The sequence below is a fragment of the Rana temporaria genome, chromosome 4 (genome assembly GCF_905171775.1).
Source record: "Rana temporaria chromosome 4, aRanTem1.1, whole genome shotgun sequence".
Taxonomy (NCBI): Eukaryota; Metazoa; Chordata; class Amphibia; order Anura; family Ranidae; genus Rana; species Rana temporaria.
In genome coordinates, this window is record NC_053492.1 from 100,322,837 (window position 1) to 100,338,896 (window position 16,060).

The window sequence follows — 16,060 nt, forward strand, 5'->3', positions numbered from 1 at the left end:
AATAAAAACCCGAAAAAGTGTTCGAATCCTCCAATCTAAAACCAAAAAAAAAAAAAAAAGGGTTGCCTTCAGTATTACTGTTAGGCTCCATGTGCACTAGCAGCTCCGAAAAACTGTCAGGCCCCGTACACACGACAGAGGAACTCGACGTGCTTGGCACGTCGAGTTCCTCGTCGAGTTTTGGGATGAAGCCGCCGAGGAGCTCGGCGGGCCGGCTTCTCCCATAGAAGAACGAGGACAACGAGAAAATAGAGAACATGTTCTCTATTTTCTCGTCGAGTTCCTCGGCGGCTCCATCGAGCCAAAACTGTACAGACGACAGAGATTCTCGGCAGAATCCGGGTTTTGACCGAGTTTCTCGGTGAATTCTGCCGAGAATCTCTGTCGTGTGTACGAGGCCTCAAGGTACACAGGCCTTTAGCAGAGTTTAGGAGCTGGTGTGGTAAGGTGAAACCTCTCCCGAACGTAGAAGGATCGCATTCAAAATATGAATGTTTTGACCGCCGGAAAGCGCATTTTTTTTATTTCCCCACGTTTTACATTTCCCCGCAGCCGCGGTAAATGACAGCCAAGTGTACATGAAGCCTAAAAGGGTCTATACACCAAAATACACTGTTCAGTTTTGAATTGACACTTGCCACTGGCTTTTTGAATATTGGAAGTAGAAAAAAAAAAAAACAGAAAGTAGCTGCATTCTTCACTACAATGACAGACTCGCCCAAAAAAAAAAACCCTGAGGACTCATGGAATGGGTTAGGGATATAGGGGTACACTTAAGCGGGCATCTCCATAAGCTTTTCCAGTGTTGATTAAGTGGAAGGTAGCAGCTTATAACCCAGAGTCTAGCCTGTGGCCTGTACTGTACAAGGAAGACAAGTGTATATATTCTTTATTTTAGAATAGTGGGTAGAAACATGCAAATCATTAAATTATACCCCAAGCTAACTGTGTACTTAGAACAATTTGTTTATCCAAGATGTATCATCTTTAAAGCTTAAAGGGTCACTAAAGGAAATTTTTTGTTTTTAGCTAAATAGCTTCCTTTACCTTACTGCAGTCCTGGTTTTATGTCCTCATTGTTCGTTTTTGCTCTGATGTTGCTGTAATCCTTCTCGGTTCTGAACACTTCCTGGTTGTCTGTTTCCTGATGAAAAAAGTCATGGGAGCTTTCTCTCTGTGGTCACTAATCAAGGAGGTGTGATTACTGTGTGTCTAAAACCCCTCACAAACCAATCAGTTTAGTTTTACAAACCATCACTGCCCTGTATTGGCTCTAAATCTCTGTACATCACAGAACAGGAAACAGCATGCAAAAACGAAACTGAAACTGTAGGTACATTATATGATTGATTTGTATCTAAAGGAATCAGTTAACGATTATGTCTCTATACCCTGTAAACAGTCATTTCAGCAAAAAAAATGTTTTTCCTTTACAACTCCAGGCGAACAGCTACTATAAAATACACATATGAAACACAAAAGCAGTTTTACCTGCCAAAGGATTTGTATTTCTGTCTATCCAGCTCTGAGCTTTGCACAGCTCTGTCTAGCAGATTTTTTCTTTATAGTAGTAACAGGGCTGGATTCTTGTAAGCGTTTTACTTGTTGCACAAATAAACATTAATACGGAATCACGCTATGGGTTAAATTATTATCTTTTCATGACAGGAGGCAAATCGAGGGGATTTCCATTAACAGTCACTGTGTAGACTAAGCACTAGACCTCTTTGCGAAACGCGTCAGTTTTTAATCCCACTGCTTGCTGTGCTGTGTCTTGTAGTGCTTTTATCCTATTGCACCAATAAAGGTTGCCTTCCAAGGTTGATTTTGGTGTGAGGCTGTCCATCCATTTCTTTCTTCGATTTTTGCCTTGTGAATTGCCAGCACCCACGGTTTCTGAGGAGGACATTGATGGCTCATTGCACTCACCTGAAGCAGCGGTCTTTCTTTCTCCACTGGTACTGTGGAGGCTTGTGACCCCCCCGTTAGGGGGGGATTGCCATCTGGTGAGTACAGCATATGAGGGGGGGGGGCACGACATTGACACTAAGCCACTTCCCAAATGAGATTGCGTTTTTTTTTTAGCAGCACCTATTGCATTCTGCGGATATGATGTCCAAATGTTTGATATGAACTGATGGACTTTTTTTTCATTGAATTCATGCACATGAAGCATCACTAATGCATATTTGGCTGTGTATTACAACAATTTGATCAATTTATGCACTTTATCACTTATTTGGATATGCATTTTGGATTTTTTTGAATTTTTATAAAAAATTTACAGTATGCATAATATATTAATGCATGATTGCTACATTATAGCACTTTGATTGATTTAATGCACTTTAGCCTAGGTTCACATTGGAGCGATTTGTCATGCGACTTTAAAAGATCAAATCGCAAGTCACAGCCTACTGGAGGCAATTACACTGTTCCAATCAGTGCAACAGATTTTACTGCGCCACACCTATTTGCAAAAGTAGTTCCTGCACTACTTTTGCCGATTTCAGGTGCGACTTCAATAGACATCTGTGTGGCTTCATGCACAGATGTTTATCAAGTAGCACCTGAAATCACACTGACCTTGCTACTCTGAAACCGCGCTACTTCAGGTGAAGTGGGCGTGATTTCAATGTAGCATCAATGTGAACCAGGGCTAACTTTTTTTTTGTGGACTCATTTAACGTTTTTTGGTCTATACTGCGACACACCAGATTATACCGCACACTAGCAGCACCAATTCCACTTACCCCCAATATATATTTTCATTCAGTTGGCCATCTACCTGCTGGTGGCCGATTTTAATGGAGGCAGCAGCTATTAATATTTAATCTAGTCCATAGCACGGAACTTTATTTGCTTTCTTTATTAATTTAAAATAATACCTAGCAATCTTGTCTGCAAGATCCTTGTTCAGACAATTCTAGTTATAGAGTTCATCTATCAGAATTATTCTTCTGCATTTTCACCGTGTCACAGGCATCTGAAGAAGCACAAGTGGCTATTTTTACACACATAACGCAGGCATGGTCCACTGCTGTCACGATAAGGAAACTTGTTCTGAGAAATGCCATGCAGCCATTGGTATAGTGCAGGGGTCTCCAGTTGTTCAGGAACTACAATTCCCATCATGCCTAGTCAAGTCTGTAAATGTCAGAGTATCACAATGCTTCATGGTACGTGTAGTTTCGCAGCAGCTGGAGGGCTGTAGTTTGGAGATCCCTTGACTCCAGTGCATGCATGCAGAAAGGAAGTGACTACAAAAGGGGCCGCAGGGAATTTACAACACTATAGTGCATAAAGAATATGAAAATATGATGAAAACAATTTTAAATTACAAAAAAGGAAAATAGTATAGGATACACATCATTCGGTTAGGGTTTACATCTTTAAAGAAAAAAAATATTGACAATGACTGAAATTACACCAATATGTATAAAAGCTTTATGAGAATGGGTTTAGATTTAATATACAAATTAAACACACAACATGCAGGCAAAGCATCTTGTAAATTAAAATTGACTTTATTTTGTGATTTGGTATTAAACATGTTTTGGATTCGGTATAGTATACTTAAGTGCCGAAACTGAGAAGTATGACATGAAATACTTAAACAGTGCTTAAACATCTGGCCTTGCTATATGGTAAAATACAAGACAAAGACCACTTTCACACTGAGGCGCTTCTAAACTGCCAGTAAAAAACAGAGCTCTTTTAAAAGGCTTTGCAGGCGCTTTTGAAGAGCTTTCCATTCATTTCAATGGAGGGGGGAGTTTTGTTTTGTTTTGTTTTCAGCCTTGCCAGCACACTGCCCCAGTGTGAAAGTATTCATTGATTTTAATGGAAGTAGGTTATCGTGAGCTTTTTAGGCGCCGTTTTTAGTGTAAGAGTGCCTGAAAAGCGCCTCAGTGTTAAAGTGGTCTAAAAGATGAATGTACTATTAGAACAGAATGGAGACATCTTCAACTATCATGACTGGTACTAGGAGCACTTCTCTAAAAATGATTTACAGCATCTAACGCACTGTTGGTAGACGGTCTCAAAGTCTTCATCGCTGCCCTGGAAACAAAGAGAGATCAAGAGAATTACATACAAAAAAAAAAAAAAAAAAGACCAAAAACAAAATGGAATTACACAAAAGTATCCCAAATGCTTGGTTCAGGTTAGTTATAACTGTTTTGTCAACTATACATGTGGCAAATTTTGTGGCAGGTTTTCTTGAGCTATCCAATAGATGTAGTGTGTGGGGTTATAGTTTAGATACAGTGCTTCCGGAAACTAAATCACAGCGCTTCACTTTTTGTTACTGCCTTATTCCAAAACGGATTAAAATAATTTTCCTAAAAATTTTACAAACAATACCCCATATTGACAACATAAAAAGTATATATAACTAATCTCTCATGTACATAAAGTATTCACAGCCTTTGCTCAATACTTTGTTGAAGCACCTTTAGCAGCAATTGCAGCCCTTAAATCTTTTTGAGTATTATGCTACAAGCTTGGCATGCCTATTTTTGAGCAGTTTCTCCCATTCCTCTTTGCAGGACCTCTCAAGCTCCATCAAGGTTGGATGGGGAGTGTCGTTTCACAGCCAATCTCTGATCTCTCCAGGGATGTTAATATTGGGTTTAAGTCTCAGCCACTCAAGGACATTCACAGAGTTGTCCCATAGCCACTCCTTTGTTATCTTGGCTGTGCGTTTAGGGTCGTTGTCCTGTTGGAAGATGAACTTTCGCCCCAGTCTGAGGTCTAGAGCACTCTGGAGCAGGTTTTCATCAAGGATGTCTCTGTACATTGCTGCATTAATCTCTTTGATCCCGACTAGTCCCACCAGTCCATGCCGCTGAAAAACATCTGCACAGCATGATACCATCACTACGACGCTTCACTGTAGGGATGGTATTGGCCAGGTGATGAGTGGTGCCTAGTTTCCTCCAGACATGGCGCTTGCCATTCAGGCCAAAGAGCTAAATTTTTGTTTCATCAAACCAAAGAATTTTGTTTCTCATGGTCAGAGTCCTTCAGGTGCCTTCTGGCAAACTCGAGGCGGGCTGTCATGTCCCTTTTACTGGAGGAGTGGCTTCCGTCTGGCCACTCAACCATATGGGTCTGACCGGTGGGGTGCTGCAGAGATGGTTGTTCTCCTGGAAGGGTCTCCTCTCTCTACAGAGAAATGCTCTCCTGGTGGTTCCAAATTTCTTTCATTAATTAGGTTACTGTGCTCATTGGCACCTTCAATGCTGCAGAAATGTCTGTGCCTCGATAGAATTCTGTCTCAGAGGTCTACAGACAATTCCTTGGACTTGTGTTCTGTTCTGAAATGCACTGTTAACTGCGAGACCTTATACAGAGAAGTGTGTGCCTTTCCAAATCAAATCCAATCAACTGAATTTACCGCAGGTGTACTCCCAAGTTGTAGAAACATGTCAAGGATGATCAATGGAAACAGGATGTACCTGAGCTAAATTTTGAGTGTCATGGCAAAGACTGAATACTTATGTACATGTAATTTATTTCGTTTTTATTTTTTATTTATAATAAATTTGCAAAGATTTCAAACAAACCTCTTTCATGTTGTCATTACGAGGTATTGCTTCTCGAAATTTGAGAAAAATAATGAATTTAATCCATTTTGGAAGAAGGCTGTAACATAACTAAATGTGGAAAAAGTGAAGCAATGTGAATACTTTCTGGATGCACTGTAGGTAGACTGGGCACAGCTGATGACAACACTTGGCGATAACACTAGCAACTGGCAAATCAGATAAATATACAATCAAAAGCATTTGGTTTTAACAGCCCAAAAGTGAAAAAATAAATAAAAATAATTTCATTTTTAGGGTATATAGTACATACACTTTTTTTTTTTTTTTCCAAAATCTTTTATTCATTTTTTTTATACAAAACAGTACAATTAATACAACATAAAATCAATATACAGACTAACATATATGGTCTCCAAATGTACCCTTTCCAATGAAAATTGAAAATATATTAAAGGCTCTATCTTCTTCTACCGATATTATGTACTACTCCTGGATTTCTCCATCCTTCCGCCCCAGTGCCTATCCCTCCATTTCCACTCTTCAAGGGAGATACCCAGGAATAGGACCCCACTACCTATACCTACAGTAAGTGGAGGGGGGGAGGACGTATATAAAAAAAATAAAAAAGGGAGATATGAGAGCGAGAGAGAGAGAGGGTAGGAGGGAGATATGGAGAGAGAGAGAGAGAGAGAGAGAAAAAAAGACAAAAAGAAAAAAAAAAAAAAAAAAAAAAAAAAAAAAAAAAAAAAAACACCACGTCCTACTAGAATATAGTGAAAAGTATCGGGGTAATTCCCCTTATTGTGTATTTACATAAGTGTAGAAAACCACAAAGAAGTTGAATAAAAAAAAAAAAAAAAAAAAAAAAAAAAAAAAAAACACACTGAATCCAACTAGGATATAGTGAGAGGTATAGGGGTTAACCCCCTTATTGTATGTTTACATGAGTGTGCAAAAAAAAAAAAGAAGGAAGAAGAATAACTCTAAGTCTCTCTAAAATACAGTGGAAAAAATAGGGGTTAATTCCCCTAATTGTGTATTTACTTAAGTATAATAACAAAAAAGAAAGACACTACATCCTACTAGAATGTAGTGAGTATTGTGTATTTACACAAGTGTACAACACCAGACAGGAGTTGTAATTAAAAAAAAAAAAAAACAAAAAAAAAAAAAAAAGAAAAGGACACTAAGTCCTACTAGAATATAGTGAAAGGTATCGGGGTAATTCCCCTTATTGTGTATTTACATAAGTGTACAAAACCACAAAGAAGTTGGAAAAAAAAAAAAAATTATATAAAAAGAAGAGAGACACTACGTCCCTCTAAAATATCGTGAAAAATCTAGGGGCTAATTCCCCTTATTGTGTATTTACTTAAATATACAAAGAGCTAGAAAGAGTTGTAAAAAGAAGAAGGAAAGAAAAAAAAACAGAGGAAAAACCACAAAAAAGAACAGAAGGACTCTAAGTCCGTCTAGAATATAGTGAAGGGTGTAGGGGTTGATTCCCTTATTGTGTATTCACATTAAGTGTCAAAGGTAGGAGGGCAGAGGAAAAAAAAAAAAAAAAAAAAAAAAAACGAGACGCGAAGGAAGGAGGGGGCCCCATAATGGTTCCCCCCCACGGTCTCTCTATTCCCCTCCACTCTCTCCCCCCCCACCACCCCCCTCCCTCCCCCTAGCCCTAAAATCCCTCCATCCCTTCCAAGTCCTTTCATATCTTGGCCCAGACTCTACCTGAAAGGACCATAACTCCTCCATCACTTGCATTTTATCAATTTCTCGGAGCCATTCCCCTATCGAGGGTACTCTTTTTTCCCTCCAGTTCCTAGGTATTAGTGCCTTGGCTCCGTTCAGTAGGAACGGGACCAAGGAGCCTCTGTATTTTTTCCTGGACATACTTGTAGTGTGGAACAAACATTCCCATGGGTCATATCTTATCTCATATCCACTGATTTTTTTAATCAGACCTAGTATCTCCCGCCAATATACCTGGATGAGGGGGCATTGCCACCATATGTGGGCATGAGTTCCCTCCATCCCACACTCCCTCCAGCATAGGGGGGACGCCTCACTGTTAATTCTGTGCAGTTTAGTTGGTACATAGTACCATTTAGTAAGTAACTTATAGTTGGTTTCTTTTACTTTTGCATCCATCGTTGTGGCCTGCACATATTCTAGCACCTGCCTCTTCTTCTTATTGGATATAGTTTGATTAAGTTCTATTTCCCAGCTTTCTATCATTTTCAATTTTCCTACCTCTATCTTGGTTGTCAACATCTTGTAGAGACTTGATATTCCCCTTTTCCCAGGTTCCTCTTGGGTCATAAGTTTTTCCCATTGATTTAGTTCATTCGTAGTTCGCAGGGGCTTCGACAAAGTGCCGACAAAATGTTGGACTTGTCTGTGTCTCCACCTATCTCCTGGGTACTGTCCGTATTTCTCTTGAAGTTCCCCCACCGGGCGCACTTCATTTCCTTTTATTATATCCTTTAATCTTGGAGTGTCTGAAGTTGCCCACTTCCGGAATAATCCCCCCTCCTTGCCAGGAGGAAAGAAATCCGTACCTGTAAGCGGCAACAGCGGGCTATTATAGGGCAATTTATTTTTCTTATAGACCTTATCCCATATTCTAAAAGTTTCTTTTGTTATTACTGGAGTGTCCAGGGGTAGTCCTCTATATTGCCTCGGTACCCATATTATATTTCCCAGCTCTTTCTTACTTAAACTTTCTTCGACTTCTACCCACTTTTTTTTACTTCCCCCCTCCCCCTGCGCCCAATCTGTAATCCTCCTCAGTACTGCCGCCTCATAGTACCTTCTGAAGTCTGGCAGCTGTATTCCTCCTTCCTCTTTAGATCTAATCAGAGTCTCCACTGCTATACGCGGCTTTTTCCCCCTCCATATGAAACCTCCTATTATCCTATCCAGGATTTTAAAATATATTTCTGGGATTTTTATCGGGAGTGTTTGAAAAATATAAAGAATTTTAGGCAAAATCATCATTTTTATAGTATTCACCCTTCCCCACCATGATACTCTATCTATCCTATATCCTTTTAAGTCTGATTTTACCTTATTCAGTAGTAGTATATAATTGTCTTCATAGAAGCACTTTTCCTTGCAGGACAAGTATATACCTAAATATTTCACCCTCCTTTGCTTCCATTTAAATGGATAGAGCCCCTCCAATTCCCTACGATCCTTTGGACTTAATGATATACTTAGTATCTCCGTTTTGTCTCTATTAATTTTGAGATTCGAGATCTCCCCATACTGTTCATATTCCGCCATTATTTTAGGCAGTGTCTCCCTAGGGTTAGATACAAATAGCATCATGTCATCCGCAAAGGCGGATATCTTGTGCTCTCTTCTCTCTAGTTTTATCCCTTCTATGTCCTGATTCTTCCGTATTGTTTCCAATAAAGGCTCCAATGACAGGACGAATAGGATAGGCGAAAGCGGGCAACCTTGCCGGGTTCCATTACAAAGTGAAAAGCTATCAGAAAGGGTGCCATTCACCCTCACCCTAGCCGAGGGATCCGAATACAGAGCCCCTATCCACCTCAGCATACTTGGACCAAATCCTATATGGGATAAGTTTGCAAGCATAAATTCCCATTCTAGCCTGTCAAATGCCTTTTCGGCGTCTAGAGACAGGAATACTACTGGTTCTTTGTTCTTTTTAGCTTTTTGCAACAGAAATATTACTCTTAAGATGTTTTCTCTCGTTTCTCTCCCGGGTACAAACCCTGCTTGATCGTTATCTATCAGGCCTGTCAAGAGCGGCCTAATTCTCTCGGCAAGAATTTTAGAATAAATTTTTATGTCCACATTTATTAAAGATATCGGCCTATAGCTGGCACACAAGGAGGGGTCCTTATCTTCCTTCCCTATCAAAGTTATGTGAGCGTTCAGAGATTCCTTACGTATTGCCAAGCCCCCCCCTATTGAGTTCATGTACTTCTGAAAAAAAGGCACTAGTATCTCCCCAAACCTTTTATAATATAGTGACGTAAACCCATCGGGGCCGGGACTTTTCCCCATTTTGATGCTCCTAATCACTTGACTTATTTCTTCTTTTGTTATTTCTTTCTCTAAGTCACTTATTACTTCCTCTGCTAGGCCTGGGGTCTTCACCTTTTCTAAGTATTGTTTAATTTTTTCCCTTCTATTCTGAATTTCTATTTCCCCTTGCCCCTTGTTGACATTATATAGGTTTTGGTAGTAATCACAAAATGTTTTAGTTATCTCACTAGTGGAGTGTCTCATTTCCCCGTTTCTATCTTTTATTTTCAGAATAGAGTTCAGTGTGTTTCTTGGTTTTAGGGTCCTTGCTAGCAGACTCCCTGGTTTATTACCTAGAGCATAGAATTTATTATTCACATTATTAAAGATCCATTTCGTTTCCTGCTCCAGGAGGTCCCGGAGCTCTTCTCTCTTGCTAGTTAGGGCCCTTAGAACCTGCTCTGCCTGTATTTTTTTATGCTTCCATTCGAGGACCTGGATTTCTTCTAATAATGTTTGTTTCCGTACCTGTCTAATCTTCCTCCTCTTGACTTTCTCTGCTATCAACCGCCCTCTCACATATGCCTTGTGTGTTTCCCAGAGCGTGGCTGGATCGATGTTTTCTATATCATTTTCTTTGAAGAATGTACTCATATCCCTACCTAGATCATCGGCTGTCTTGGTGTTATTTATTAGGGACTCGTCTAATCTCCACACTGGACACCCATCCGGGATCTCCCCTACGTCTAAGGATAGTACCACTGGGGCATGATCTGACAGTGTTATAGATTTTATTTCTATCCTTGTCAGTCCTTCAAGCAGCCGATGATCTAGGAGGACATGGTCTATTCTTGAATAAGACCCATGGACCCCTGAAAAATATGTGTAGTCCTTATCTTTTGGATGGAAGATTCTCCAGGCGTCCACCATTTGCATCTGATATAATTTATGTTTAACCATTCTGAGATATTTCCCCTCCGATCTCAATGAGATCGGTTGAGTGTCTAATAGGGGGTCAAATACAAAGTTTAGGTCGCCTGCCAGAATCACCATACCTTCTCTGAATCCTTCTAATTTATTTAAAATCTTTCTCAGATAGACGGCTGGCCTTACATTAGGACAATACACATTTACCAATGTGTACCTCCTATTCATAATTGTACCCTTGACAAACAGGTATCTTCCATCGGGATCAACCTCTGTGGCTTCTAGAGAGAACCCTGTGTTTCTATCGAGCCCTATTGCGACTCCCTTTGCCCTTTTATTCGGGGAATAGCTATGAATCCAAATGGGGAAATCCTTTGAGTTTAATCTAGTTTTTGATGTTATTTTTAGGTGGGTTTCCTGAAGGAACACTATTTTGGCCGAGAGTCTCTTCATCTCCTGTAGTATTTGATACCGCTTACTTGGGCTGTTTAACCCTCGTACATTGTACGTGACAATCTTTAATGCCGCCATTTATTATATTTCTCCCTTTTATTTTTTCCACCCTTTTTTCCAAATAGGAAGCACCTATTGTTCCCCCACAGGATATGAGAGACTCCACGCCCTTTCTCAATATATAAGACACCTAGGCCATACTCCTTACTCAACATCACACTAATAGCCTTCAAAAAAAGAGTCTTAATCAAAATATCTTGAGACCACATACACAACATATACCCCCCTCCCTCTCCCAACCCACCCCCAACGCATTGTACTTCAATGCTAAAACTCACTTGGTCTGTGCCCCTCCAGGCCCCTTGCCAAGTGAGCTTTTCCTCGGGATGTCTACTATGACCCCCCATTTCCCAGGCCCCGTCACCTATATAAAAAAAAAGGGACGGCCCCTGGTCCAAGGACGGCACAGCAGCTCCATGTTTTTCCCCTTCCCCAGTGACTTCCGTTTATTCTTCCTCTGGGCGCTACACTTACTGAGATCTTTTAACACACCAGAAAGAAATAAGGGAATGGGAGATGAGGAGGAGAGATGCGGGAGTTAGTCCCCACAGATACCGGGAGACCCAAAAACCCGCCCTCTCTGTCCTCAGTCATCCCACCCCCCCTTCCCCACACCCCCAGAGAGAGCCCCCCTCATAAAAAAAAAATTAGGCTTGATAGTCTATGCCCTATTCCAGTCCTGTTCTCTCCATCTTCTCCAGGCCGGGGGTCTCTTTTCCCAATTCTCTATCTGCATATGCTGGATATTCAGCCTGTTACAGAATTCTTTTATATCTTCAGGAAAGCGGATAACCGCTGATACCCCCTGGCTCTTAACCGACAGACAGGCTGGGAACCCCCATCTATACGGAATGTCCTTTGTCTGCAGGTAACTGGTTAATGGCTTCAATGCCCTTTTCCGTACTAATGTCTCTTGGGACAGATCCGAAAACACAAGTAGTTTAACCCCTTTGTATTCCATAGCAGCAGAGTTCCTTGTACTTTGAGATACCAATTCTTTTTGGTTATATTCTAGAAATCTTACAATAGTATCCCTTGGTAGGTCCCTATGCGTATTGTATGATTTTTGTATTCTGTGGACCCGTTCGAAATGCATAGGGGCTGTCTCCTCCCTTTTTAAGGCTGTATTAAATATCCCTCGGAGCACCTCCCCCAGTTCTTTGTCTTTAACTTCTTCTGAGAGGCCTCTTATCCGTAAATTTTTTCTTCTACTGCGGTTCTCTTGGTCCTCTAGTTTATATCGGATATTTCTTATTTCTACCCAGTCCATATCAGCTCTATCTCTCAATTCTGTTATCGCATTTTTTTGTTCCTCCAGTTGTTCCTCTATCCCTTCCACTCTCTGTAACACACTCTGTATATCTTTTCTAGTTGCTCCCATTTCCCCCTTAATGGTTCTTTCTAAACGTAATATCATTTCTGTCATGTCCATCATGTCCTGTTTAGTTGGTGGGGCTTGAGTATCTTCAGGGGAGGTATCAAAAAATAAACTGGGTTGTTTTACACTCTCGGGGGTCTTTGGGACTTTACTCTGGTCTTTTACTCCTGTAGATTGATCTTTATCTTTATTTTTCTCCTTTTTCCCTAGGACCTCACCTTCAGTATGTCCTTTACTCTTTGTAGGTGTCCCCGCTATGCCCTTCTCCCCGTCTCCTTTAGGGCTCTCCGGTGTCTGGTCCAGTCCTTCAGACACGAGATATGACCTTATTGTGCTGCGGCCTGGGCCCCCTCCCTGTGTGTTTTTTGGGGCCTTTCGCACCATCTTTACCCTTTTATCCAACCCCTAAGTATAGGGCCTAATAAAAGACGTGTACTAATGGGTTGTCTACCCCTCACACAGCGATAGGGTGTGTGACAGAGACTGACAGAGACAGATACCGACGTAAGCTGGCAGAGTGTGTGTCAGAGGTGTCAAAAAGCTTTATGCGATTGTAGCAATTCAAGCCAACCTTTTTCCTTTAGCGCGGTGGCAGCCAGATATCCCTTCAGTACTACAGTTCTATACAATCATGACCTGCATTTTCCTGTAATGAAGTAGCAGTACGATATCAGTTGAATAATACGATTCTATGCGATTATAGCCAGCATTTTTTTTTTTTTTTTTTTTTCCCTACAACAAGATATCCGTTTACAGATGCAATTCTATGTGATTAAAGCCACCATTTTTCCTTTAAAAAGGTAAAAGCAGGATATAAGTTCAAAACTGAGTACTGGCTGCAATGCAATACCCCGATAGCAGTCTCATTCAGTAATACGAAACTATGCAATTTCAGCCAACTTTTTTCCTTTCGCCAGGTAACAGCAAGATATAACTTCAGGAATATGTTTCTATGCGTTTATAACCAGCACTTTTCCCTCAGCAGGATAACTGCCAGATCTCACTTCAATAATACAGTCTTATGTGATTGTACCCAACATTTTTCCTCTAGTAAGGTAACAGAGATGATCGAAGCTTTATGCGGTTGTAAAAATTCTATGCGATTATAGCCAACATTTTTCCTTTAATAGGATAACAGCAGAATATCACTTCAGAAATGCAGAAATGCAGTTCTATGTGATTATACCCAGCTTGTTTTCTCTTAGCAAAATAACAGCAGGGTATCGATTCAGTAATGCAATTCTATGCCGTTGTAGCCACAAAACAAAGAAACGAGGTAACAGCAGGATATCAGTTCACCAATACTATTCTTATGCGATTATACCCAGCATTTTTCCTTTAACAGGAGACCGCAAGACATCAGTTCAATAGTGCAGTTTTATGTAGTTATAGCCAGCATTTTCCTTCGACCTGAGAACAGCCAGATGCCCCTTCAGTAAAGCAGTTCTATGCGATTATACCCAGCGTTATTCCTTTAACCGAGTGACAGAGGTGAAATAGGCTTTATGCGGTTATAACAATTCTATGAGATTGTATCCATCATTATTCTTTTGGCAGGATAATAGTAAAATATCACTCCAGTAATACAATTCTATGTGGTTATGACCGGCATTTCTCCTTTGGCAAAATAACAGCAGGACATCAGTTTTCTATGCAATTGTAGCCAGCGTTTTTCCCTTTACCAAGGTAGGACAAAGTATCAGTTCAATGCCATAGCCAAAAGACAGTCTCATTCCCCTTACCACCCCCACACTTTCAACTTTCCAGGACAGACCTAGTAAGGACGGACTTTTGTGGAGACAGATGGGGCTTGGATACAGTTCACTCACTTGGTCTAGCTGGCCCTTTTCTATGGCCCCGGGTGCCTCACCCCCCACAGTGTCTCGTCTGAGGCAAGGTCGAGGCCAGCGTCGGCGTCTGGAGCGGCACCCACCGAGACCTCGTGTGGTGCTTGCGGACTCCCAGCGGCTCCCTCCTCCTCCTCCGTCACTCCCCCCGATAGCCGATCACCTCACCTCATCAGCTGGCACTACACCCGAGGACATCCAGGGGTCCGGATACCGACCACCGCACACCAGAGGCACGGACACACCCCCTAGCGCGGCGCACGCTCTCCGTAGACCTCCCCGGCCAAACTCCGACACTTTGCACGGATGGTGCCCGAAGCACCTCTCCCCCTTCAGCCGAACTCCTCGCCGCCAAACATCCAGGCACACCAAGCAGACCAGCAGGCAGTAACAGGGCAGGAATCCAGCAGCAGATCGGGGTAAGTTTCGCTTCAAAATCCTTTTATCAAGTCACTCAGCGGGAGCATGGAGCTGCTGCTGCTGCCGTCCTAACTGCTCACGGCGCCATGTTGTTCTGCGCCAGTGATAGTACATACACTTAATGCCAAAAAGTGTTCACGCTAACTGCAATATTCTTATGTAATGCCTTGGGAACCTGAAATTTTGACATTAGGAGGGTAAATTACACCAGTGGAAATACAGACCGCTTTAAAAAATTTAAAAGGTTCTAACCCTACACCAATAATAATAATAAGAAAAAAATTATTGCTTTATAAGTTGAGTTTTAAATATGTATTCAGAAATTTCAGGGGTGTACATATAGTGACAAAAGATCTACGGGACCAACATTGGTGACCATATTTATGCATACTTCTCGCCAAGCCTTCGTAGTGTAATTTGAAGAAGTTCACACATGTACTATTACGCTACCTTAAAGGAACACTAAAGGTTCGTTTTTTATTAGATCAATTGATTGCTGTAAGCTAGAGCATTTAAATACCACTTACCTCGTTTTTCCTTTTGACCTCCAAAATACAGTAATCCAGGTTTGAAAATGCCATTTCCTGTCACTCCTCTTCTTGCTTTCCACCAGCATCTGAGCCGTTTTGCATGGTGGAAAGCAGAATGTGCTCACCCCCTCCCTATGACTACAGCCCTGCATGAAGATGCTCTCTTATCCCTCACAGGCATGGAGGCTAAGCCTAATAGGAACTATAGTTCCCATTAGGCCGTAATGTAGCAAGAATGAATGCACACCGCAAACCAGGAAGTCAGTGAGAATAATGATTCAGGAGTGACGGAGGTGAATAAAACAGCTCGATTTCAACAGGTATCAAACTAGTTATAATGCAAAACATTACTTTTTACTTTATCAGCTACTGTCAGACTTTAATTTAAGAGGAAAATATTTTTGTCTTTACAACCCCTTTAAACTGTAGCATGTCTAAGTATTTGAAAATAACAATAATAAATTATACAAGGCTATATAAAAAGACACTCTTGACCTTAGCAAAGCTTCAGTGCTCCTTGTATCAGGAAAACGGTAAAACAAAACAATTTTGGTTTTGTACATTTTTGTCATAAGGGTTTAACACACTTACATAATATGGATCTTCAATAATGAGCCGCTTCTGAGGATCATAGCTTCCAAGAAGTTCAATTTTAGCTTTGCAGTTCTGTACTTGATCACATTTACGTTTCAGATCTCTAAAGACAAAACAGAAGCAAAATATGAAAAACTGTCTGTAATGGTGTTAAACAACAATTACATGAAACAGTCTGCTAAACTCCATTTTCCCTAAAAATTAAGGGAGAGGGCAAATCATAAACAAAAACTGTAATGTTTTTATGTAGCCTCACCAATCTGACATACCATGATACGATATCAGTAACAGCCA

At 40.9% G+C, this 16,060-nt stretch overlaps 1 protein-coding gene across 2 annotated transcripts in view; it reads right to left on the reverse strand.

The window, feature by feature from the left end:
• Positions 1–3,865: 3,865 nt before the first annotated feature.
• The window catches only part of ACP1 (acid phosphatase 1), a 32,865-nt gene continuing 20,670 nt past the window's right edge, over positions 3,866–16,060 (reverse strand). For both annotated transcript variants that reach the window (XM_040348679.1, XM_040348678.1), the window contains exons 5-6: positions 15,764–15,869; positions 3,866–4,062 (exon numbers count right to left, since the gene is read on the reverse strand). In XM_040348679.1, coding sequence (XP_040204613.1) covers positions 3,985–4,062; positions 15,764–15,869 — 184 coding nt within the window. In that variant the 3' untranslated portion in view covers positions 3,866–3,984. The remainder of the gene's footprint in view (positions 4,063–15,763; positions 15,870–16,060) is intronic.